The sequence below is a fragment of the Macaca mulatta genome, chromosome 6 (assembly GCF_049350105.2).
Source record: "Macaca mulatta isolate MMU2019108-1 chromosome 6, T2T-MMU8v2.0, whole genome shotgun sequence".
NCBI classification, from domain to species: Eukaryota; Metazoa; Chordata; class Mammalia; order Primates; family Cercopithecidae; genus Macaca; species Macaca mulatta.
The window spans coordinates 148,228,783-148,252,484 of NC_133411.1; the positions used below are offsets into that span (position 1 = coordinate 148,228,783).

Genomic DNA, 23,702 nt, shown 5'->3' on the forward strand with positions numbered 1-23,702 from the left:
AATCACTTCTGGCAACACTGTGGAGCTAGTCTTAAATGGACTTCTAGCCCCTGCTTTTAGTCCTGATGTTGCCCTAGGGTACTTAAATGTCCTAAAGAATTAATAATTTAAAAACACACACAATATTATCACGTTACTTGCCTATACAAAAGTAGCTTGATGGAGAAGTTTTGCTCTTTAATCTTATTTTGGCTGGGCTCAGTGGCTCATGCCTGTAATCCCAACACTTTGGGAGGCTGAGGCACGTGGATCACAAGGTCAAGAGTTCGAGACCAGCCTGACCAACATGGTGAAACCCCATCTCTACTAAAAATACAAAAATTAGCTGGGCCTGGTGGCACATGCCTGTAATCCCAGCTACTCGGGAGGCTAAGGCAGGAGAATCGCATGAATCCGGGGAGTGGAGGTTGCAGTGAGCCAGGATGGCGTTGTTGCACTCCAGCCTGGGAGACAGAGTGAGACTTCTCAAAAAAAAAAAAAAAAAAGAAAAATTGGGGAAGAGGGGAAAATTGTTACAACTAAACATCAGCACTAGTGAGAACTGGCTGGGTCCACTGAACTAATCTGTACACTGTAATTACCTATGAAGCATTAAATACAAAAACCAGTTCTTTACTTGCATCCCAACATGCTCAGTTGTCTGAGCATGTTAATTTTTTAAAAGGATTACAGAGGATTTATTATACAGCCAACCTGCCTGAGTTGGGCATTTGGAAAACATTCTTCTAAGGAATGGTGTAGAGAGCACTGAAGTTTACATTGTGGTATAGCCTTTGTTGCAGTAAGTGATGGTAACCCATTTGAGCAGCCGTATGATCTGAATAGTCTGTGGGGTATGATGACTTATGGCTACATTAGTCACCGTAAATAATCCCAGTTACCCTGCAGAGTAACACTCTTGGCTGAGCATAATATATAGCTTTAATCAGGACCCAGTATAATTCCATAGTACAGAAGCTGGTTTGTTCTTCTCAGTCTATGTGATACTACTTTGTTTCATTCTTATTCTTCTGTTGCTCCGAAAGATAGTTCATTTAAGAACACTGTGCCTGGATATGGTGGCTCATGCCTGTAATCCCATCACCTTGGGAGGCCAAAGTGAGAGGATCACTTTGGAGTTCGAGACTAGCCAGGGCAACAAAGGGAGACCCTATTTCTACAAAAAGTTTAACTTAGCTGAGTATGGTGGCACCGGCCTGTGGTCCCAGGTACTTGGGAGGCAGAGGCTAGAGGATCATTTGAGCCCAGGAGGCCGATGCTGCAGTGAGCTGTGATTGTGCCACTGCCCTCCAGTCTGAGCAACAGAGCGAGTCCCTGTCTCAAAGAGAACAGGAATGCTGCTTTTTTTCCTTAAACTTCATACTTTTAAAGTATAGATACATTATTTCCCTTGCTGGAATGGAGACTATATCCTGTCCAAAGAAACTGCTATGTATAAATTACGAAACTAAAATTATTTCTTCAACATGTTTAATATTATGCATTAGTCTTGAAGTGATGTAGGGTCAAATTCAATGTAAAAGCCTTCCAGCATACCTACATTTCAGGCCCTGGAACCTGTCCTCATTTCTTTTTATTTTTATCAATTTGCAGTCTAAAATACCACAGAGGAAAATTTCTAGGTGTTCTTCCTAGATGCTGACAGGTCTGCTTAGGAGAGTAAAGATTTAGAGACATAGCATAACATTGGTACGAGTCTCTAAGACTCAGACTTTGGCCTATCTCCCCCCACCCACGGCGTTTTTTTTTTTAATTGATGCAAAAAATTGAATCCCAGAGAAAGATGACTTATCTGAGTTTACATAGAAGTTAGTTAGGGGCAGGGCTGGGATTTCAGACTTAGGTCTTCTGGTTCCCCATGTCATTTTCTTTTCCTGTTGTATACCATGCTTCCTGTGGGAATTAGAAGACGGCAATTGTAGAAAAACAACTCCACATTTTTTTTTTTTTTTTTTTGAGACGGAGTCTTGCTCTGTCACCCAGGCTGGAGTGCAGTGGCCGGATCTCAGCTCACTGCAAGCTCCGCCTCCCGGGCTTACGCCATTCTCCTGCCTCAGCCTCCCGAGTAGCTGGGACTACAGGCGCCCGCCACCGCGCCCGGCTAGTTTTTTGTATTTTTAGTAGAGACGGGGTTTCACCGTGTTAGCCAGGATGGTCTCGATCTCCTGACCTCGTGATCCGCCCGCCTCGGTCTCCCAAAGTGCTGGGATTACAGGCTTGAGCCACCGCGCCCGGCCTTACAACTCCACATTTTTAGCGAGGATTCTAAAGTAAAATTAATCCATCAACAATTCCCCAGTTACTTTAATCATAATTTCAACACTTGTTTAACATGTTTCCTTGGTGTTTAGTCTTTAAAGAAAGCTACATACCATAGTTTGATTAACAGAATTCCTTGTTCAGTGCTATTCCTTTAATTTATGTGAAGTTACTGGATTTCTGGTTACACTTAAGCAAACTGAATTTCAGTTCCTACTTTCTCTTTAGAAAATTGATGTAATTTAGGCCTGGCACGGTGTTCATGCCTATAATCCCAGCATTTTGGGAGGCCGAGGCAGGCAGATCATGAGGTCAGGAGATCAATACCATCCTGGCTAACACAGTGAAACCCCATCTCTACTAAAAATACAAAAAATTAGCTGGGTGTGGTGGCACGTGCCTGTAGTCCCACCTACTCGGGAGGCTGAGGCAGGAGAATCACTTGAACCCAGGTGGCAGAGGTTGCAGTGAGCCTAGATCATGCCACTGCACTCCAGCCTGGGCTACAGAGCAAGACTCCGTCACAAAAAAAAGAAAAAAGAAAAAATTGATGTAATTTGATATGATGTATAGCTTACATCTGGTTCCTCCTTTTTGGGTTTTTTTGGGGTTACGTATAGTCTTACAGACTGAGTTCTTTTGTCTTTTTTTTTTTTTTTTTTGAGACAGAGTCTCACTCTTGCCCAGGCTGGAGTGCAGTGGCGCGATCTCGGCTCACTGCAAGCTCCGCCTCCTGGGTTCACGCCATTCTCCTGCCTTAGCCTCCCAAGTAGCTGGGACTATAGGCACTCGCCACCATGCCCAGCTAATTTTTTGTATTTTTAATAAAGATGGGGTTTCACCGTGTTAGCCAGGATGGTCTTGATTCTGGCCTCGTGATCCGCCTCTTGGCCTCCCAAAGTGCTGGAATTACAGGCGTGAGCCGCCACACCCAGCCCTTTTGTCTTTTTTGTTTGGAAGATGTTTTTGCATGAGGATCTAGGTTGAATTAGTACCTGAAACTATGTTAATGAACTTGCTTTTTTATGTGCTTATTTTCCAGGTCAAGAGCAATCTGAATCCAAATGCAAAGGAGTTTGTTCCTGGGGTGAAGTACTGAAATATTTGAGTAGACGGGGCCCTCTTTTGGTGGATGTAGCACAATTTCCACACTGTGAAGGCAGTATTAGAAGACTTAATTGTAAAAGCTCTCTCGTCACTGTGTTACACTTATGCATTGCCAAAGTTTTTGTTAGTCCTGCATGCTTAATAAAAGTGCTGAGACTGTTATTAAGTAAAAAGCTGTCAAACACTTACTGAAAATAGAATTGGCCCCATGGCTTGATGTGAAGACAGCAAGGAAAGAAGCACCAGTCAAGTTGTTAACAAGCACCAAATTAAAAGACCTAAACCTTACTAAATTGTCTTTTTTTGAGGCTAAACTGGTCCCTTAGGGTTAACTAACACTTGTTAATGTCTAAACTTTAAAATCAGTAAATTTAATTTGAGTTCCTACTGTTAAGCATATTTCTCAGACTTAAATTTGATTATGTCCCCATCAAAAAGAATCTCCATTTTCTGAAGGTCTATTAGTCAGAGATAATTTGTTATAGACGAGTATGTCATATTACTGAGGCTACAAGGTAGTCAGCAGATGAGTGCCATTCCAGGCTTTTCTGGTACATTATTGTGTTAGAAATACTGAGTTATAATGTTACATCTGAGGAAGTATGTAATTTGAGAATTGTAACTTCTAAGGGATTCATTGCATCATAGCTATGCCTGTATAGAGTCTAACATATGACCAATGCCAACCCATAATCCAGCTGAACAAAGTTACTGTAACATTATGATTTGAGTGGTGCTTTTCCTTGCTTTGTTAACCATCACAAGAGTCTGCAGCACAACTTTTCTTTTAACAAAGCTAGAACAGTTTTGGCTTCTTAAACTTCATATTTGGGTAGGTTAAGCTGCCATACGTGTTCAGTGTGAATAGCGTTTAAGTTGAAAATATTGTAAAAAAATTATATTTTTTCAAAAATATTTAAAAAAATAAATAATAGTAGAACTGAGCAGATGGTTGTGTTTATTGGTGCTAGAATGTACTGTAGTGGTGTTACTCACTTGAGTATGGGCCCAGTGCCTCAGGACAATCTTGCTGGCAAAATATGCTAAGATTTCAGGCTTTGTTAGATTCTAACTAACAGGTATGTTGTTACGCAAGTATCTGTCCAGAATACAGCAATAGAATAACCCCATTGCCCCTCCTTGCTTCTTAATCACCTCAGACTTCAGTGTCAGTGGAATCCTAGATAGTCATGTAACAAACTTTATGGCTGACCAATATGATGGTGACCTTACTCTAATAGAACCTCTATTGTTTTTTGTTCTTCACAAGGGCTTTTCTTGAGCTTGTTAGGTTGAAAAAGATTAAGAAAGCCATATAGACAGTTCTGACTCACATTCTTCTGGGAGTGGGGGGAGGTTCTTTGGTGTGGTCACGTGTACCCCAGTGTGTGGTTGGTTGGTTGGTTGGTTGGTTGGTTTTTGGAGACGAAGTCTTGCTCTATTTTTTTTTTTTTTTGAGACGGAGTCTCGCTCTGTCACCCAGGCTGGAGTGCAGTGGCCGGATCTCAGCTCACTGCAAGCTCCGCCTCCCGGGTCCACGCCATTCTCCTGCCTCAGCCTCCCGAGTAGCTGGGACTACAGGCGCCCGCCACCTCGCCCGGCTAGTTTTTTGTATTTTTTAGTAGAGACGGGGTTTCACTGGGTTAGCCAGGATGGTCTCGATCTGCTGACCTCGTGATCCGCCCGTCTCGGCCTCCCAAAGTGCTGGGATTACAGGCTTGAGCCACCGCGCCCGGCCAGTCTTGCTCTATTGCCCAGCCTGGAGTATAGTGGCGTGATCTCAGCTCACTGCAACCTTCACCTCCCAGGTTCAAATGATTCTCCTGCTTCAGCCTCCCAAATAGCTAGGATTACAGGTGTCTGCCACCACACCTGGCTAATTTTTGTATTTTCAGTAGAGACCAAGTTTCACCATGTTAGCCAGGCTGGTCTTGAACTACTGAGTTCAGGTTAACCACCTGCCTTGGCCTCCCAGAGTGCTGGGATTACAGGCGTGAGCCACCACACCCAGCCTTTCTTTCTTTCTTTCTTTTCTTTCTTTCCTTTCTTTCCTTTCTTTCCTTTCTTTCCTTTCTTTCCTTTCCTTTCTTTCCTTTCTTTCCTTTCTTTCCTTTCTTTCCTTTCTTTCCTTTCCTTCCTTTCCTTCCTTTCCTTTCTTTCCTTTCTTTCCTTTCTTTCCTTTCTTTTCTTTCTTTTCTTTCTTTCTTTCTTTCTTTCTTTCTTTCTTTCTTTCTTTCTTTCTTTCTTTCTTTCTTTCTTTCTTTCTTTCTTTCTTTCTTTCTTTCTTTCTTTCTTTCTTTTCTTTCTTTTCTTTTCTTTCTTTTCTTTCTTTTCTTTCTTTTCTTTCTTTTCTTTCTTTCTTTCATTTTTGAGACAGAGTCTCACTCTTTCACCCAGGCTGGAGTGCAGTCGTGCAATCTCGGTTCAATGCAACCTCTGCCTCCTGGGTTCAATCGATTCTCCTGCCTCAGGCTCTGGAGTAGCTGGGGATTACAGGCGCCTACCACCACGCCTGGCTAATTTTTGTATTTTTTTAGTAGAGATGGGGTTTTGCCACGTTGGCCAGGCTGGACTCGAACTCCTGACCTCAGGTGATCGCCGGTAAGAGTAAAAATTCTTGAATGTGGCTTTTGTTGGGAAAAAAAGAAAAGGGGGCTCTAGGTTGGGCGCAGTGGCTCAAACCTGTAATCCCAGCACTTTGGGAGGCCAAGGCAGGTGAATCATTTGAGGTCAGGAGTTTGAGACCAGCCTGGCCAACATGGTGAAACCCTGTCTCTACTAAAAATACAAAAATTAGCTGGGCGTGGTGGTACGCAGCTGTAATCCCAGCTACTCAGGAGGCTGAGGCAAGAGAATTGCTTGAACCCAGGAGATGGAGGTTGCAGTGAGCCAAGAAGGCGCCACTGCACTCCAGCCTGGGCGACAGAACAAGACTCTGTCTCAAAAAAAATAAAAGGCGGGGGGGTGGGGGCTCTAACCAGACTTCCTGGATGTGAATCCTGTGATCGTGGGCATGTCACTTAACCTCTCTGTACCTTCCTTTCCACATCTCTAAAATGGCAGTAATAACTGTCTCTGGATTATGTGAGTAGTAAATATATGTAAGCACTTAAGACATAGAAAGCCCTGTTTTAAGTGTTGTTATTTTTACTATTAAGGAGTCATCTAGGCTAACCTCTCTTTTTGGGAACTTTTCTTGTCTGTCTGGGGGAATGTGCACATTGAACCCACTTCAGTGTTTAGTAGAGAGCCAGGCATCTGCATTACATATAGTGATGGAAGGTTTCCGAGCATCGGCTGCCCATGCATTTTGAAGCCCTAAGGACAAAGGATCACTTCATTAGGGCTTGTACAGGTGTTCTTTTAGGATAAAGGCATCCTGTTTTAGGTGGTTTTAATTTTATGACGTTATTGAAACAAAGCAGTGTATATGAGAAGATTTTTCCTGTTCTTGTGCTGTATTTCTCAGCATTTTCCATGTCGCATATCAAAGTGATACTTGTCTAGCATACTGAAGAATGAGGCTGCCCATGGCTGGGGTTCTTAGCTCAAAGACTCTAATTGGCCCAAATTCTGCCCAGGTGTCTGGAAGGCTAGAGGATCTGCATTTCAGCATACTTGTAGCCTCTTAGTGGCCCACACTAGTTGGGAAGTTCTGCTCTTACTATGAAATGGTAAAGGAATTCCACCCAAAATCCGTATATTTACTTTTTACCCAGCTCACCTTCTCTTTGAGGACATTCAAACAGTTTACAGGAAAGATAACTGAGTAGTTTGGTTTCTCTTTGGTTAAGGCGTAAGAATTTTTTTGTTTTGTTTTGTTTTGTTTTGTTTTTGAGATGGAGTCTTGCTCTGTCGCCCAGGCTGGAGTGCAATGGCACGATATTGGCTCACTGCAAGCTCCCTCTCCCGGGTTCACGCCATTCTCCCGCCTCAGCCTCCCGAGTCGCTGGGACTACAGGCGCCCGCCACCACGCCCAGCTAATTTTTTTTTTGTATTTTTAGTAGAGACGGTGTTTCACTGTGTTAGCCAGGATGGTCTCAATCTCCTGACCTCGTGATCCGCCCGCCTCGGCCTCCCAAAGTGCTGAGATTACAGGCATGAGCCACTGCACCCGGCCAAGAATGTTTTGATTATTCAGCCCTCCCACAAAAACCATAGATACATCCTACCTTTCCTGGAAGTCATTTTTCAGACCTTGGTGCACACAGATGCAGTTTCTATATTTTCTGGAGTGTCTTCTGGAATTGCAAACTCATCTTTTGAACTTGAAGAAAATCCTTTGAAGACTGGACAGATAGGAATGTATTTCAGAAAGGCAATTCTTTTTACTATGCCCATCCCAATGGGGAAATCGTAGCTCTTGAGGCTGGAAGACGTGTCACTGTTGGCATGAGCCCCAGCTTTCCACTGTATCAGACCACGCTCCTCTGGGCTCCCTGGAAGAGGACAGTGGGATCATTTACCAAGGCCAGCAACCGTCAGCCGCCCCCACTTTCCGTAACGCACTCCTAAGGCAGACTTCTGGAATCAAGTATCTTTCTTAACTATCATTTGGTCCTAAAAAGTGGCTGAATCGCCGGGCGTGGTGGCTCACGCCTGTAATCCCAGCACTTTGGGAGGCCGAGGTGGGCGGATCACAAGGTCAGGAGATCGAGACCATGGTGAAACCCCGTCTCTACTAAAAATAGAAAAAAAAAATTAGCCGGGCGCAGGGGCGGGCGCCTGTAGTCCCAGCTACTCGGGAGGCTGAGGCAGGAGAAGGGCGTGAACCCGGGAGGCGGAGCTTGCAGTGAGCCGAGATTGCGCCACTGCACTCCAGCCTGGGCGACAGAGCGAGACTCCGTCTCAAAAAAAAAAAAAAAAGTGGCTGAATCTATGGTTTCTGAGCTCCTAATTTGGCCAGAGCTCTAAGGAACACTAAAGGATACTAGTTATAATTAGTATTTATTGTATAACTACAGTGTGCCAGGCTGTGTGCTAAGTGCTTTAATTTCATTATATTGTTTCTTCAAAACATACCCCTGGGAGGTGTATAGACACCATTGTACAAATTTTTATTTTATTTATTTATTTATTTTTTTGAGAGAGAGTCTTGCTCTGTTCCCCAGGCTGGAGTGCATTTGCGCGATCTCGGCTCACTGCAAGCTCCTCCTCCCGGGTTCAAGCGATTACCCTGCCTCAGCCTCCTTAGTAGCTGGGACTACAGGCATGCACCACCACGCCCAGCTAATTTTTGTATTTTTAGTAGAGACGGGATGTCACTATGTTGGTCAGGCTGGTCTTGAACTCCTGACCTTGTGATCCACCCGGCTTGGCCTCCCAAAAGTGCTGGCATTATAAGCATGAGTTACTATGCCCGGCCTATACAAACTTTTAAGATGAAGAAAGGGACAAAAATATTATTGTCAACCTCTGTGAGTGTGTGGGTAATGTGTGTTAGGCCCATGGGAACCAAATCAGGCCCAGATTGTGTTCTAGGGGTAAGGCAGGCATATTTTGAAACACTATAATCAGTATTAACATTTCGTATTATGATTCCATATGTGAAAAACTCATTTTTATAATACAAACTTCAGAAAGTCAAGCTAAATAAAATCTTTGATGGAGGTAGGGATACACCAGATTTTTTTTTTTTTTTTTTTTTTTTTTTTTTTTGAGACAGAGTATTGCTCTGTTGCCCAGGATGGAGCGCAGTGGGTTGATCTCGGCTCAATGCAGCTTCAGCCTCCCAAGTAGCTGGGATTACAGGTGTGAGCCACCGTACCTGGCTAATTACTCTATTTTTTTTTTTTTTTTTTTTTTTTTTTTTTTTTTTTTTGAGACGGAGTCTCGCTCTGTCGCCCAGCCCAGGCTGGAGTGCAGTGGCGCGATCTCGGCTCACTGCAAGCTCCGCCTCCCGGGTTCACGCCATTCTCCTGCCTCAGCCTCCCGAGTAGCTGGGACTACAGGCGCCCACAACCGCGCCCGGCTAATTTTTTGTATTTTTAGTAGAGACGGGGTTTCACCATGGTCTCGATCTCCTGACCTTGTGATCCGCCCGCCTCAGCCTCCCAAAGTGCTGGGATTACAGGCGTGAGCCACCGCGCCCGGCCTACTCTATTTTTAATAGAGATGGGGTTTCAGCATGTTGGCCAGGCGCTGGTCTCAAACTCCTGACCTCAAGTGATCAGTCCGCCTTGGCCTCGCAAAGTTCTGGGATTATAGGCGTGAGCCACTGCGCCTGGCTAGTAATTTTTACAACTAGGAATTTTCCCTCAGGTGGAGGAGCGTCACATGAGATCTCAGGTTTTCACAAGAGGGCTGGGATCGACAAAGACTGAAATACTATAAATCTAGCAGAAGGAATGGGGATTTCCACTTGCTGGCCGTCCAGGCTGAGAACAAACCCATGAGTAGCACAAACCAAGTTATGTTCCAAAATCTCACAGGAGAGGGCACTGAGGGAAGGTGAAGTCCCCAGGGAAGACTACCTGGAAGAGACACTGTTTGATTGGGCTTGGCTCTACAAAGGGCACACACAGTCTGGAAGAGACACTGTTTGATTGGGCTTGGCTGTACAAAGGGCACACACAGTGGGCAGAGTAGAGTGGGATGAGCTGTAGGTGTGGTGTAGGACTATGTTCCTGGTGTCTGATTACCTCGCACCACTGCCAAGACATACGTGGCAGCCAGCCCAGAGCTCTGTCTAGCAGACCAGCCAGCCTGCCCATTACATCCCAACCTTCAGTGCCTTCTCTACTGTCCAAGCCCCCTCCTTTTTCCTAGGCCTCACCCACTCTCCCTCATCGATAAACCCTCCCAATAACTCCAGCCCAGCTTCATTGATTTCGTTGCTTGCTTAAATCTAGTTTTACCACCTATCTTGTGCCAGGAGCTCCTCTACACAAATTGTTACTGACTTAACACTTTTTGGCATATCCTCCTCAGTGTCTGATTCAGGGCCAAGCTGGTAAGCTCTAGCAGCATGTGCTGAACTAAACAGACTGCCTTCTAGTTTGGGCTATGGATAGGTAAAGACAAAGAACACCCTGTCTCTACTAAAAATACAAAAAATTAGCCAGGCGTGGTGACCGGCACCTGTAGTCCCAGCTACTTGGGAGGCTGAGGCAGGAGAATGGCGTGAACCCGGGAAGCGGAGCCAAGATCACGCCACTGCGCTCCAACCTGGGTGACAGAGCGAGACTCTGTCTCAAAAAAAAAAAAAAAAAAGCAAGTGCAAATTGACCCATCCCCAGCAGGAAGTTAAGGGCTGGAAAAGGCTTTTGCTATTCCATGGTTAAGGACAGGGTTTTGAGCCAGCTAGACCTTAGTTTGAATCCAGATTGTGTGACCTTAGGCAAGTGACTTAACCTCCCTGAGCTTTAGGTTCCTCAGTGTATACTGAAGACTGCTGAGCTTATGTGGCATGACACACAGGATGACAGTTGTGATGCTCAGGTGGGTTGAAAGGTGGGGTATAAGGGACTCAGCGGTTCTACAGCTGTCGTTAAGGATAGCTTAATCTAGCCACCCAAGTCACAAAGAAGCCTCTTCATGTACAGACGCCTACCCAGATGCTCTCCATCTCCTCATATCCCCTAGGCACTGAGGCTGCCACTTGACTGTCTCAGGCCCATAGGATGGTCTGTTCCAGCCCCAATCTAGCATCCTCTAAATGGGGAGGGGTGAGTACCATGTTCAAATACCCACCCATCCATTGAAGGGACAGCTGCTACCAAGAGCACCCTCTGATTCTGCCTAAAATCCTATGGGGAACCCTGGCCCTCCTCTGTCCTCCCCAACCCAAACCACCAGCTGTGCAGAGACAGCCTCTGACACCTATGTTATATGAATATAAACACTTCGATTTTCAGACAGAGGGAGGAAGACAGGACCTGTGGCTGTGATCAGGCCGGTAAGTGACTGGGGATGGAGGCCCATCTTCTTGCTGCTACCATCCCTTATGTCCCTATACTGATGCAATCATTAACTCCCGTCTCCATGGAGCCTTCCCCAGTCCTGCAGCGCAGGTCCCCTGAAGCCCTCCAGCAGAGGCAGTATGGTGCATTGGATGGGACACAGGCTATTGACTGTGTCAGATGGACGTTGTTAAAAATCCCAGATTTAGTGAGATGGTATATAGCATGCACTTGTACTCTCAGCTCCTCAGGTGGCTGAGGCAGAAGGACTGCTTGAGTCCAGGAGTTTGAGGCTGTAGTATGCTATGATCACACCTGTGAATAACCACTGCACTCTAGCCTGGGCAACATAGACCCCCATCTCAATTTAAAAATAGAGGCCAGGTGTGGTGGCTCATGCCTGTAATCCTAGCCGAGGTGACTAGGATTTGGGAGGCCAAGGTGGGCGGATCACCTGAGGTCAGGAGTTTGAAACTACCCTGGCCAACGTGGTGAAAGCCTGTCTCTACTAAAAATACAAAAATTAGCTGGGCATGGTGGTGTGCGCCTGTAATCCCAGCTACTTGGGAGGCTGAGACAAGAGAATCGCTTGAGCTCAGGAGGTGGAGGTGGCAGTGAGCTGAGATCATGCCATTGTGCTCCAGCCTGGGTGACAAGAGCAAGACTCCGTCTCAAAAAAAAGAAAAAAAAAAAATAGAGGCCAGGTGTGGCTCACACCTATAATCCCAGTACTTTGGGAGGCTGAGATGGGAGGATCACTTGAGCCCAGGAGTTCGAAACCAATCTTGGCAATAAAGTGAGACCCCATCTCTACAAAAAATTCAAAAATTAGCCGGGCATGGTGGCATGCACCTGTGCATTGGTAATCCCAATTACTTGGGAGGCTGAGGCAGGAGGGTCACTTAAGCCCAGGAGTTTGAGGCTGTAGTGAGCTATGATTGCGCCACTGCACTCTGGTCTGGGTGATAGTCCGAGACCCTGTCTCAATTAAAATATATATCCCAGATTTGCGATGTTTTAATTTTTTTTTTTTTTTTGGGATGGAGTCTCACCCTGTCACCCAGGCTAGAGTGCAATGGCACGATCTCGGCTCACTCAACCTTTGCCTACCAGGTTCAAGCAATTTTCCTGCCTCAGCCTCCTGAGTAGCTGGGATTACAGGCACCCACCACCACACCCAGCTAATTTTTACATTTTTAGTAGAGACAGGGTTTTACCATGTTGGCTAGGTGGTCTCGAACTCCTGACCTCGTGATCTGCCCACCTCAGCCTCCCAAAGTGATGGGATTACAGGCATGAGCCACCACACCTGGCTTCGATGTTTTAATTTTGTGACTTTATGACTGTGGTTTTTGAGGATGAAGTAAGACACTTAGCTCTGCCTGACCTATAGTAGATGTTTGGTAAATGTTAACTGTTTGTTATCAGAGCACCTGATGACATTTATTTTATATATTTACTGGCACCTTTATGTGGGCCCCACAAAGTATCCTCCACAATCTTTGCAAAAAGCTCTGGTACCAAAGGGAAATGTTAGTGGCTCTTCTAGTTGCCATTGTGGCAGGCTGCTGACATATTTGGAGTGGATGGATTTTGCCAACAAACTGATGCTGCATTTATCTCTGTCCTACTCTGAAAAAGCAAAGACATCCCTTAGCCCAGTGGCTATTAAGAAATGGAGAGGGCCGGGCGCGGTGGCTCAAGCCTGTAATCCCAGCACTTTGGGAGGCCGAGACGGGTGGATCACGAGGTCAGGAGATCGAGACCATCCTGGCTAACACGGTGAAACCCTGTCTCTACTAAAAATATGAAAATTACCTGGGCATGGTGGCAGGCACCTGTAGTCCCAGGTACTCAGGAGGCTGAGGCAGGAGAATTACTTGAACCCCAGAGGTGGAGGTTGCAGTGAACTGAGATTGTACCACTGCACTCCAGCCTGGGTGACAGGGTGAGACTCCATCTCAAAAAAAAAAAAAAAAGAAAAGAAAAAGAAAAAAAGAAAGAAATGGAACAAATGGAAAGGAAAGGATTCACAGGACCCAGCAGTGACTCTCCTGGCCCAATCCTCTTCAAGACTTCTGAGGCATGTCTGTGCCTCATTCTCTCCCTCCAGCCAGTGAGAACTCCGCCAGCCCATCTGTTCCTGATGCTCCCTGCAGGGACTGCATCGCATGGTACCTAGCCACAGCTCCAGCTTAGAGGCCATCTGTTGGAATGCATGAGTCCTGCTTAGTTCTTCATTCCCCTCCCAGGACTGAACCATACCTGGCACTGTGTTGTCAAGTATGAAAGCAAGGCACCCGCCCACAAACATCTCCGTGGTCAGCAGCACAGTCAGAATCTGATCCACTTCAAGAATGCCTGTGGAATAGGCCAAGGGCCAATGGGTTTCATGGCCCAATTCGGAGAGCAGAGTTGAGGGACTTCCTCTTGTGCAGCCATGGCAAAGGAACAGTACAAAGCCCTGTCTCAAACCTATCTCTGTCTTTCCTATCTCTGGGTTCAAATCCCAATTCTGCCAGTTGCTAGTTGTTCACCTGGGACAAATCACTGAGCCTCTCTGAGCCTCATGTTGCTCATCTGGAAAGTTGAAATGATAATGGACAAATGATAAATATAGATAAATAGATCTATGGAGCTGTTTTGAAAAATAAGCACATGTAAAGTCAATATCTGTCCACAGGAAGTGTCTTAGTAAAGGACAGCTGTGACCCAGGCTCTCAGCTGCTGATTGACACCCAGAGTTGGGTAGGATTTGTGGCTGTAGCTGTGTGGAGCCTTTGAGGGAGGGGGCTGTGCTCAAAGTTTTGGGCCCACCCCACCTTTGGAGACAGTAAACAGCTGGAGGCACCTGTATTGATGGCTCCAGGGTTGGACTCCAGGTAATTGGGCAGCGTGAGCCCGAAGAACATGGAAAATCCGAGCACGAAGAGGTTGCGAGAGGAGTTCATGTCCACAAATTGCAGGTTGGACAGCCCCACAGCTGTAATCATGCCTAAGGGCGCAAGAGAACCACTGGAGGCGTCGCGCACGCGCAATCCAGGTGGGTCCCACCACTCGGTGACCTGCACCGCGACCCGTGGCCCGCGCCAGACACTCACCAAACAGAGTGCAGAACATGCCTCCCAGGATGGGGTCAGGGAGCGAGGCGAAGAGGGCCGTGAACTTGCCGATGGTGCCCAGGACCAGCATGATAGCCGCACCATACTGCACCACGCGCCGGCTGCCCACCTGCCGGGGAGCCAGCGGAGGAGCTAGACCAGGGGACGAGGCTGGGGCGGGGTTAGTTCCAGGGGCGGGGCCCGTTATAAGAGCAAGGCATAAACTTGCTGGGGCTTGATGCGGGGACGAGGCCTCTCAAAGACAGGGTGGGGCTAAACCAAAGTGGGGACGGGGTTGGGGCGGGGCCTACGGCCCACAGAATTAGATCGGGACTTGGCTCCGGCTCGTCGCGACACCTTGGTAATCCCCAGGACGCCAATGTTGGGACTGGAAGAGGTGGACCCGTTGCCCGTGCCCAACAGCCCCGCGATGATGCAGCAAATGCCTTCGGTGAAGATGCCCCTGTAAGGAAAGGGCGAGTTGGGGCTCGGTCCAGCCTCTGCACCAGCCTGTGTTCCCCATCATCTTAGCGGTCCGCCGTCTTCTGGCGCTGTGGGGGCTGCAGCTAACAGCTGTAGCACTCCTTACTCCAGGCCAGAGTGCTCAGGCTCCAAAGCTAGTCCCAGTGCCCTGGCACTTAAATTCTGTGGGCAATTCTGGCCTTCAATTTCCTCCTGGGATAAATACCAGTGCCCGTCTCACAAAATGCTTCACAGATTGCATAAGAAGGCACAGCCAGAGCCGGGCACATCGAGGGCTGTCAATGATGGTGGTTCCCCTCGGACTCCGCCGTCTTCTCAGCTACTCCCAGCAACCACAGAGGGGTGATAAGAGGGCACCCCCATCGCACAAGCAAGGAGAATGAGGTCTGGAGCGTGTTCCCGACTTGCCTAAGCCTAGCCCCTGGGCCTCCACCCCGTTCCTGTGTGTGTGCTTCCTGGAGGACCCCTGAGGAGATCAGATACTGAGGAGGGCAGGTAGGCTACCTGTTGATAGCATGTACTGGAGGGGGTGGCGCACCAGCCAGGCGCGCACAGGCGTAGTAATCTCCAATGGACTCAATGATGCCTGCCAGAGTGGCGCTGAACATTCCCAGGACCGCAGCTGCAGTCACTGTGGGCAGGCCCCACTGACCTGTGCCGGAGGGAGACAGGATGGTTGGCTACAGTGAGGAGACTGTGATGGTTAGGAATAGACAGGGCAGTGCTGGAAGGAGCAAGAGCAGGTAAGGAGACCTCAGGCTGGGATGGGAGCTATACAGTTGTGGGAGCTTATTTGGGTCACTCAGAGCCAGGAAGTGGGACTGAAGCTTTGTCTAAGTAAAACACTGCTCTGCTGGGCACACTATAAATGTGCGGCTAATGCTAGGCGTGTCACCTGCTGGACTGGGGTCACCAGGATTGTCTCATAGGTGGTCTCAGTTGGGGACAGAGGGGCCCAAGGGATGTTGCTCACAGGGGTAGGGGATGCGGATCCAGGGCGCAATAGCCATGATGTCACCACGGGCATCGGTTCGTGCCTGGAAGCCATAGGCTTTCGGGTCTGTGGGCAGCACGTCTGTCAAGGTCAGGACATAGCAGAGCAGCCACACGGTCATGATGGCCAGCACGATCTGAAGCAGGAGGGTGGGGGGCACTGAAGGCACTGGAGGTCTCTGTCCAGGCTAACCTGCTCCCACCTCAGCCCAAGCCCTGGCCATAGTCCCAGCCCCAGCCGCCTGCCAGGTCCTCACAGGAAACATTTTGAAGATCTGGATGCGAAGAAGAGTGAGGCCCTTGCCCCAGCGGTAGACAGGCAGCAGGAAGGTGAGGTTGCGCAGGTACTGGGAGAAGAGGATGATCAGGAGAATGGAGCTGGGGGCAGAGGCACAATCAGGAAGTGGACGGGAGGCCAGGCTGGGGCCAGGATCCGGGAAGAAGGATGAAGGACATGAAGAGGGTGGGGTGCTGGGGCTGGGCAGGGATCAGGCCTGGTGCCTGCTCACCAAGCTGAGATGCCCCAGTGGGAGCCAGCTCGGTCGCCAGCAGCTTGGAAGACAGAGAGGCCAATGAGGGAGACAGTGGGGGTGACTGTGAGAGGCCCAATGTAGTTTAGCAGGGCCCCAGGCAGCCCCAGCAGGCCAATCACCACCTCCACCACGCTGGACACCATGATTGCACCCTGGACCTGGAAGGGCAAACATCAGCTGTAAGTCACCATGTAAAGGTTGTGACCTGGCTACTGTTAGCAGGAACAAAGCTCCTGGACCACCTCCTTAAATCCCCAAACTCAGCGGCCACCCTCACTTCCATATAGCCCCTCCTCAGGACCCAGCTTCTACCCTTATGTGCAAACCCACCTCCCGTATCCGTGGGTGCCAGATGTGAGAGGTATTCAGGGGCAGACTCCAGTTACCGTAGATCTCCTCTGGGGGTAGAGTCAGGGACACACACATGGACCAGGTACAGAGACAAGAGAGGGAGAGAAGATGCTGCCATGACTGCACCCTGGTGTCTGGACCCGGGACAGTTGCTCAGACCTCCAGGTCTCTGGGCCTTCCCTTTTCCCCAGTGTGGACCCCAGAAGTGTACCCACCTTCCGAGGGGCATTTCCATCTCTCCAGAGCCAGTATGGCTTTGGCTGGAACCAGAAATGCAAAGGCACTGGCCTGAAACAGCGGCAGCCTGAAGGAGAGGCACAGAGCAACAGGGTGGGGAGGAAGGATATAGATGGGGGGGGAGGAGGGATATAGACATGGGGAGAGATCAGGAAAGGAGAGCACAGAGAGAATGACAGAGACACGAGGAATAAGGGCAGATGAAAGTCGCTGAGGCCCCAGGGAAGACCAACTGTAACATTTTGGCTGCCCAAGGAAGAAAACAAATGGAGCCCCCAACTCAAAATCTGCCCCCTTTCCTTCCCATCACCAGGTCCTGCACTGTTAGGAGGGACCACCTGCCCGGAAGTGGACAGCTCAGTTCCCACATCCAGATTTCTCTCACAATCTTCCCCTGCCCGCCACCGCTCAAACAGCTCAAATGCCACCCAGGCCTAGGGCTGTGCACTCGGGAGCGTGGGGCCCTGGGAGGGTGGGCTGTTGAAGAGGCTGGCACCGGCCCTGGGAGCCAGCTCAGGGCTGCCATTTGGGCAGTATTCAGAATGCGGCTTAAGAGCGGAGAGCTGGCCAGGCTTGGTGGTTCACGCCTGTAATCCCAGCACTTTGGAAGGCCAAGGCGGGTGGATACAAATGCAAAATTAGCCAGGCGTGGTGGTGCGTGCCTGTAATCCCAGTTACTCGGGAGGCTGAGGTAGAAGAATCGCTTGAACCTAGGAGGTGGAGGTTGTGGTGAGCCAAGATTATGCCACTGCACTCCAGCCTAGGCAACAAGAGTGAAACTCTGTCTCCAAAAAAAAAAAAAAAAAAAAAAAAAAAAAAATGGGGAGAGCCAGCGAGGGTACATTCCCTTCCCTTAATTCCCTTCCCTTAAACTTGCAGATGCTTGGTTTTTGAGTGTGCCTAGATCAAGGTTCCCAGGGTCAGGGCTGTGCTGCCCAGCTCTAAGGCTGGCCTGGGATAGGAGAAGCAGTTGGAGGCAGATAGTGGCTTTTTTGTCTCACCGGTGTCCTCTGGGAGCCCACCTGCTCCTGCTGTGTGGATCACAGTGGGGGGGGAGGGGGAACTGGGCCGCTCACCGGATGCCCAGGGTGGTCTGGATGAGAGTGGTGATGCCCACGCATGTGAAGATGGTGCCGATGAGCTGACTAACCATGTGCTGGTCGTGGCCCACACACAGCGCCTCAGCCAGCAGGAAGGGCACGGCGATGGTGCCACTGAAGCATGTCAGGTAGTGCTGGGCGGAGGGAGAGAGCAGAGTGCATGAGGCAGGACCCTAGAGCTCCAGGGAGAGGGGACAGCCTAGTGTCCTCATGCCTGCCTCAGCAGGCCTTGACCTGGCTGCCTGCCCAGGAGAGGCAGTCCCCACAAGGGATTCCCAGAGAGCTACTGCTGACCACTCTGGGGGTCACTAATTTCCACCCAAGTTATTCCTGTGGCTTCCATGGAGTTGGCTCTGCACCCTGTCACCAACACTCCACCTGGCAAGTGTCACACGCCCCCAGGGAGTTCCTCCTCTTTCAGGACTCAGTCTCTTCCCCACCCCTGCCTGCTGACAGCCATGTGCTGACCTCAGGTTTTTCTTCTTGTTACCCAGGATACTCCCTGCTGGCCAGGGACAGGCTGGAGTCACCGCGGAGTGTGCAGAGTGAGGGCAGGGAGGCCCTGGGGGACCCACCTGGAAGCCCAGCAGGATGCACAGGTACCAAGGCGGCACGTCCTCGATCTTGTACAACATGTCAAACTTAGGCTCTGTGGGTAGGGGGGTCGGAGGGTCCCTGGGGGATTCATGCTAGGGGCAGCAGAGATAAGTAGCTTAGGGTGGAGTGATGGGGACAGGCAAAATCCATTCTGCCCCGAAAACAATCAGGCAGCCCGAGTGGCCTGTCAGCAACTGAGAGTGGGGTCCCTGCCCTCCCCAACAGTTCATCCACCCGGTTCCCACTCGGCCTGGCCACAGTTGTCTCCCACTTCACATTGCTTCCCACAGGGATGAGTCTTTTGTGCCGGCTTCTAGAGCCCTCAGGACCTGTCATTTTAGCCAGGGAAATGGACCCCTAAGTCAGAGGTCTGGGGACCACAGGAGAGGGGGCCAAGAGGGCTCGAGACTGTGGACAAGTCCAATCCGGTCCCACCTCTGCCCCCTGGAGATCTTTGGGGTGTCACTGGCGGGGAGGTTAGGCCTCTCCTGAACCCCAACCTAGAGTCAGCCAGTCCCAAAGCTGCAGGCTTCTTGACCCCCACCCCCACCCATCCCCCAGTTGCCACATTCAGTTTAGGACAGTCACTCTTTATCAAGTTCATCAGAATGTTTATCTCTGGCCTCCCGGGAGAAGGCCTGCACAGGCCCTCCAGCCCCCCACCGCCCCCCGCCCCCACCTAGCCCCCACCCCCAGCCCCCAGCACCTGTGTTGGGCCCTCGGGGTCCTCGTGGGCCCTCATCTTTGGGGCACAGGTTTGAGCAGTTCCTGAGGAGAAGAGGGGAGGACTTTACAAAGGCCAAGGAGGAGGACTTTACTCCACATATCAGGCATTGTTCGAAGTAAATCTGTAACCAGATGCCCAGCTCCGGATTGCGAAAGGGGGGCCTGGGCAGAGGTAATGTATTAACTCTCACTAGGGCAGTAAAAGCCACCTAAGCCTCTGCCACATGTGCCCTTCCCTGCCCACATCTGCACCTGGGTGCTGGACCTGTTCTTGTTTCCCAAGAGAGGGCCAGAGTCGAGGGGGTGAGGACCAGAAGTTTACCAAGCCCCAGGTGAGGGGAGAAAGAGGGAGTGGAAACAGGCACTTATTATGTAACCCCCTGTATGAGGCCCTTCCCCATTTATTAATAACCAGTTCATCATTATAATCATCATCATAGTCATTCTCGTTATTAAGGAATGGCCTTGTGCCAAGAAACATGGATTTGCACTGTCTCAAGTAACCCCTGTGCTGGGCAGTATTAACCCCTTTAACAGCAAAGGAAACAGATTCAGTAGATGTGATTTGACCCAAGCCATGCAGATAGCAAGGTTGCAGAAACCAATCCTAAAATTCAGGTTGGTCTGACCTGCCTTGCCCCCACCACCTGCACCCCTCAGGGTCCCTGAGGCAGGCAGCAGATGGGCCTCTGCAGATGGAGCTGCCTAGGCTGGCCCAGCCTGGCCTGCACCCTGTGTCAGGACACAGATCCCTTTCCCTCCCAGTCACATAATTTGTGGGACCCAGTGCAAAGTGAGAATGTGAGGCCTTTATTCCAAAAGTATAAAGAATTTAAAGATAGCAAGAGCATCAGATGGAGCATGGGGCCTTTCTATACACCAAGCCCGGTGTGACTGCCCATCACCCAGCCCAGGAAGGCAGTCCTATGCCCAAACTCTCTCCCCTCCTGGCAGGCCCAGCCCAGCAGGGCCTGAGGATGGCAGGGGGGACATGGGGAGGGGCCCTAAGAGCTCAGGCTCCTCAGCTGGTGAGGGCTAGGCCTGAGGTCCCCATTCTGTTCCCTCTGGGCTGCCCCAGCCCCAGCACTCTAGGGCCTACCTACTTCTGGGTGGCTGTGCCCATGGCCAGGCCCTGCCCGCAGGGCCAAGGGGCAGCACCGCTCTCCAACTGGACAGCAGGTTCATGCCACAGCACTGAGTCCGCCTGCCTGCCGGTGTCCACACTGTTCCTCTGTCCATCCACTTGTCCTCTCCTCTCCCTCTTGGCTCCTACTCCCAATTTCCCAAGTTGCTGGACCAGTTTGAAGCCTCTGCAACTCCCCAGCACTTTCCTCTCCACCCCCTCCTCCCAGAACTCCCCAGGGGGCTGTGGATACCAAGCCCCACCCCTTGCAGACAGGGGTCCATGGACACTCAATTCAACCCAAACCACACAATACACATAAAGAACAAGGTGGAGAACAAGGTCCCAGATCCACAGTAGCACGAAGGGGCCCACACACCAGAACTGATGCAGCCTCTCTAATCACCCCACAGAAAAACACACGTCCATGTCCCGGGGGCCCGGCTCCACACCCTGTCCTACTGACAGCTTAGTGGGTTTCTTGGGCTCTGACTTTCCTCCTGGTGTTTGGGGGTTCTCTCCTGAGGGAAGGCCAGGGAAGGTGGGGCTTCAGGCAAGTCCTGGAACAGGTGAAGGATGGAGGGGGCTGAGCGCAGCTCCCGGGGAAGCTGGAGTGGCCAGGGCCTGCCCCGGGCACCTCCATTTCCCCAGCAGCTGGCCTCCCCAGTCCCCTAAGTCTGAATCCCCTCCCAGCCCTGCTACGACTCAGCCTGGGACTTGGCCTGAACCTCTTCTGTTGTCTAAGTTTTGGTTTCTGCATCTGTCAAAGGGGGATTAGATTGTCTTCCTACACGTGGCTCTTGTGTAAAATAAAAATATTTCTAAAAATGGGGGTTAGAATGTTCTGTCTCTCTCCCAGGGCTTGGCCAGATCAGAGACACTCACAAAGGAAACTGAAAGTTCTGGTGCCACCGATCTCCAGTTCCCAGACCTAGGTGGGGTCCAGGGCTCCTTTACTAAGGAAAAGGCTCAGCCAGAAGAATTTCTGGGGAAAGCAGGACTGAGAACCAAAATGTTGAATCTGGCTGGTCAGAAATCCAGGGCCCATCCATACCAGCTGGGGTAAAGGCAGAGTGTGGAAAATGAACAGCCATTAGGTGTAGACCCAGTGAGACGTGTGTTCTGGGAGGGGCGCAGACAGCATGGAGTAGCTGGAGTAGGTGTGCCACAAGGTGGCCTGCGTGCCGAGTTTTCCTTGGTTCTCTTTTCTCATGATGGTTCTGAAGACCTGGGATGTCACTGAAACCACCTTTGCAAAATTATGACTGAGACAGTGAAAGAGATCTAACTTAATCAGTTCCATCTTGCTTCTAACCTCCAAGTTGTCCTTCTTCGTTCCTGAGTGTAGGCTGAACTAACCTTGGGAGAAACTTAGTTTTTAGTTTATAGTCTAAAACAAAGACAATAACAGCCCTTTCTCAAAGCAGACTTCCTTCTTGCCTGAGGACTAGAGTGCCTTTGTAGGATGGACTAACATTAGCCACAAGATTAGAAATTGTGGTTTAGGAGTCATGCAGCTGGAGGCTACAAGATTCTGACCCTCTCTAAACTGCTCCTAAAATCAGCGCTTGAGATACTTTGCAGATCCTCACTTGATAGATCAGCTGGCACCACCCAGATCCATAAATTGCCTCATTGGGACTTGTGGCTCCCACCGAGGAACTGACTCAAGGCAAGGAGACAGCTTCGACTTCCTATGATTTCAGTCCTGACCAATCAGCACTCCTGGCTCACTGGCTTCCCCGCCATCCATCAAGTTGTCCTTAAAAACTCTGCTCTGGCCCGGCGGGGTGGCTCAAGCCTGTAATCCCAGCACTTTGGCAGGCCAAGACGGGTAGATCACGAGGTCAGGAGATCGAGACCATCCTGGCTAACACAGTGAAACCCCGTCTCTACTAAAATACAAAAAAAAATTAGCCAGGCGTGGTGGCGGGCGCCTGTAGTCCCAGCTACTTGGGAGGCTGAGGCAGGAGAATGGCGTAAACCCAGGAGGCGGAGCTTGCAGTGAGCCGAGATCGCGCCACTGCACTCCAGCCTGGGTGACCGAGCGAGACTCCGTCTCAAAAAAAAAACAAAAACAAAAACAAACAAACAAAAAATTCTGCTCCCCGAATGCTTGAGGGGACTGATTTGAGTAATAGTAAAACTCTGGTCTCCTGCACAGCCACCTCTGCATTCATTACTCTTCATTGAATTCCCCGGTCTTGAGAAATCAGCTCTGTCTAGGCTTGGGCAAGGTGAACCCTTTGGGCGGTTACATCACTACGCCATTGACGGCGCTCTCTTACCTCTGGAAGTTGTAGGGATGTATATTTGGCCTTCTGTAGGAGGGATGTAATATTGTGAAATATATATTTGGTCTTTGACCTTGTTTCCTGGAGTACAATTTCTAAAATCTTAGAATTCCCAAAATGATGTCTTCTTGTGTGCTAATGATTGACTGATGGCTAGCAGCCCCTAGAGTAGCTTCAGGACAGGGACTGGTTACCAGAGAGACCAAGGCAGGATTTCAGCCCCCTACCCCGCACCCCCAGCCAAGGGAGAGCAGACAGCTTGGAGGGTAAGTTGTTCGCCAATGGCCAATGGCTTAATGAATCATGCCTACCTAATGAATTATCCACAGAAACTCAAAAGGACGGGGTTCAGAGAGCTTCTGGATAGCTGAGCACGTGGAGGTTCCTGGCTGGTGATGCATCCATGAAGGGCATGGAAGCTCCGAGCCCATTCCCCATACCTTGCCCTACACATCTCTTCATCTGTATCCTTTGTAACATCCTTTATAATAAACTGGCAAATGTTTCTCTGAGCTCTATGAACCACTCTAGCAAATTAGTTGAACTCAAAGAGGGGGTTGTGGAAACCTCATCTTGAAGCCAATAGGCCAGAAGCTCCAGAGGCCTGGAGTTGGAACTGGCATAGGAATAGGGGACAGAACAGGGGACTGAGTCCTCAGCCTGTGGGATCTGATGCTATCTCCAGGTAGATAGTGCCAGAGTTAAATTTTGGAGGGCACCCAGCTGGTGTCGGCTGCAGAACTGCTTGTCTGGTGTGTGGGGGAAAGCCCCCACGCATTTGGTCACAGCCATCTTCTGTGTTGTTGTGCAGTGAGAGAATAGAAAAAGCATTTTGAAGGCTGGGCTCGGTGGCTCATGCCTGTAATCCCAGCACTTTGGGAGGCAAGGTGGGTGGA

The 23,702-nt window shown here is 49.8% G+C and overlaps 2 protein-coding genes and 2 long non-coding RNA genes across 15 annotated transcripts in view; 2 read left to right on the top strand and 2 right to left on the bottom strand.

Moving 5' to 3' along the window:
* PAIP2 (poly(A) binding protein interacting protein 2) overlaps positions 1–4,310 on the top strand; it is a 29,228-nt gene extending 24,918 nt beyond the window's left edge. The window contains exon 4 of one of the 2 annotated variants that reach the window (XM_015140811.3): positions 3,302–4,310. In XM_015140811.3, coding sequence (XP_014996297.1) covers positions 3,302–3,358 — 57 coding nt within the window. In that variant the 3' untranslated portion in view covers positions 3,359–4,310. 2 annotated transcript variants of the gene reach the window in all.
* Positions 1,457–19,529, bottom strand: SLC23A1 (solute carrier family 23 member 1). Of its 11 annotated transcripts, XR_013394844.1 has the most exons (16): positions 19,370–19,529; positions 18,642–18,755; positions 18,043–18,200; positions 16,945–17,033; positions 16,709–16,776; positions 16,355–16,536; positions 16,103–16,223; positions 15,826–15,982; positions 15,357–15,504; positions 14,727–14,832; positions 14,370–14,499; positions 14,120–14,263; positions 13,534–13,629; positions 13,087–13,228; positions 7,540–7,806; positions 1,457–1,893 (listed from the first exon to the last, which is right to left on the bottom strand). XR_013394844.1 is itself a non-coding variant. In XM_077937075.1 (15 exons), exons 1-14 carry the CDS (start codon positions 19,403–19,405, stop codon positions 7,559–7,561), a joined length of 1,851 nt encoding a protein of 616 aa, XP_077793201.1. In that variant the 5' UTR covers positions 19,406–19,529; the 3' UTR covers positions 1,457–1,893; positions 7,540–7,558. The 11 variants fall into 11 exon arrangements, 10 of the variants coding, with proteins under 10 accessions (XP_077793201.1, XP_014996480.1, XP_077793202.1 ...); XM_077937075.1 differs by lacking the exon at positions 13,087–13,228 and having other exon boundaries at positions 15,357–15,532; positions 15,800–15,982; XM_015140994.3 differs by lacking the exon at positions 13,087–13,228 and having other exon boundaries at positions 19,370–19,528.
* Positions 8,990–11,918, bottom strand: LOC144329519 (uncharacterized). Its single transcript, XR_013394864.1, has 3 exons — positions 11,778–11,918; positions 9,466–10,407; positions 8,990–9,147 (listed from the first exon to the last, which is right to left on the bottom strand). It is a non-coding gene; the product is annotated as an uncharacterized LOC144329519 (long non-coding RNA).
* LOC106998962 (uncharacterized) lies at positions 18,242–23,328 on the top strand. The gene is made up of 3 exons (XR_013394850.1): positions 18,242–18,447; positions 18,561–18,665; positions 23,136–23,328. It is a non-coding gene; the product is annotated as an uncharacterized LOC106998962 (long non-coding RNA).
* Positions 23,329–23,702: the final 374 nt, after the last annotated feature.

What these genes read in the sequence shown, in the direction of transcription:
- SLC23A1 (XM_077937075.1), bottom strand. Translation starts at nt 19,405, where the DNA reads ATGAGGGCCCACGAGGACCCCGAGGGCCCAACACAG. An exon ending in CACTGGGGCATCTCAGCTTG is followed by an intron (nt 16,224 to 16,354) that starts GTGAGCAGGCAC and finishes CTCTGCCCCCAG; the next exon opens with CTCCATTCTCCTGATCATCC. An exon ending in GCGTCCTGGGGATTACCAAG is followed by an intron (nt 14,500 to 14,726) that starts GTGTCGCGACGA and finishes GCTCCCCGGCAG; the next exon opens with GTGGGCAGCCGGCGCGTGGT.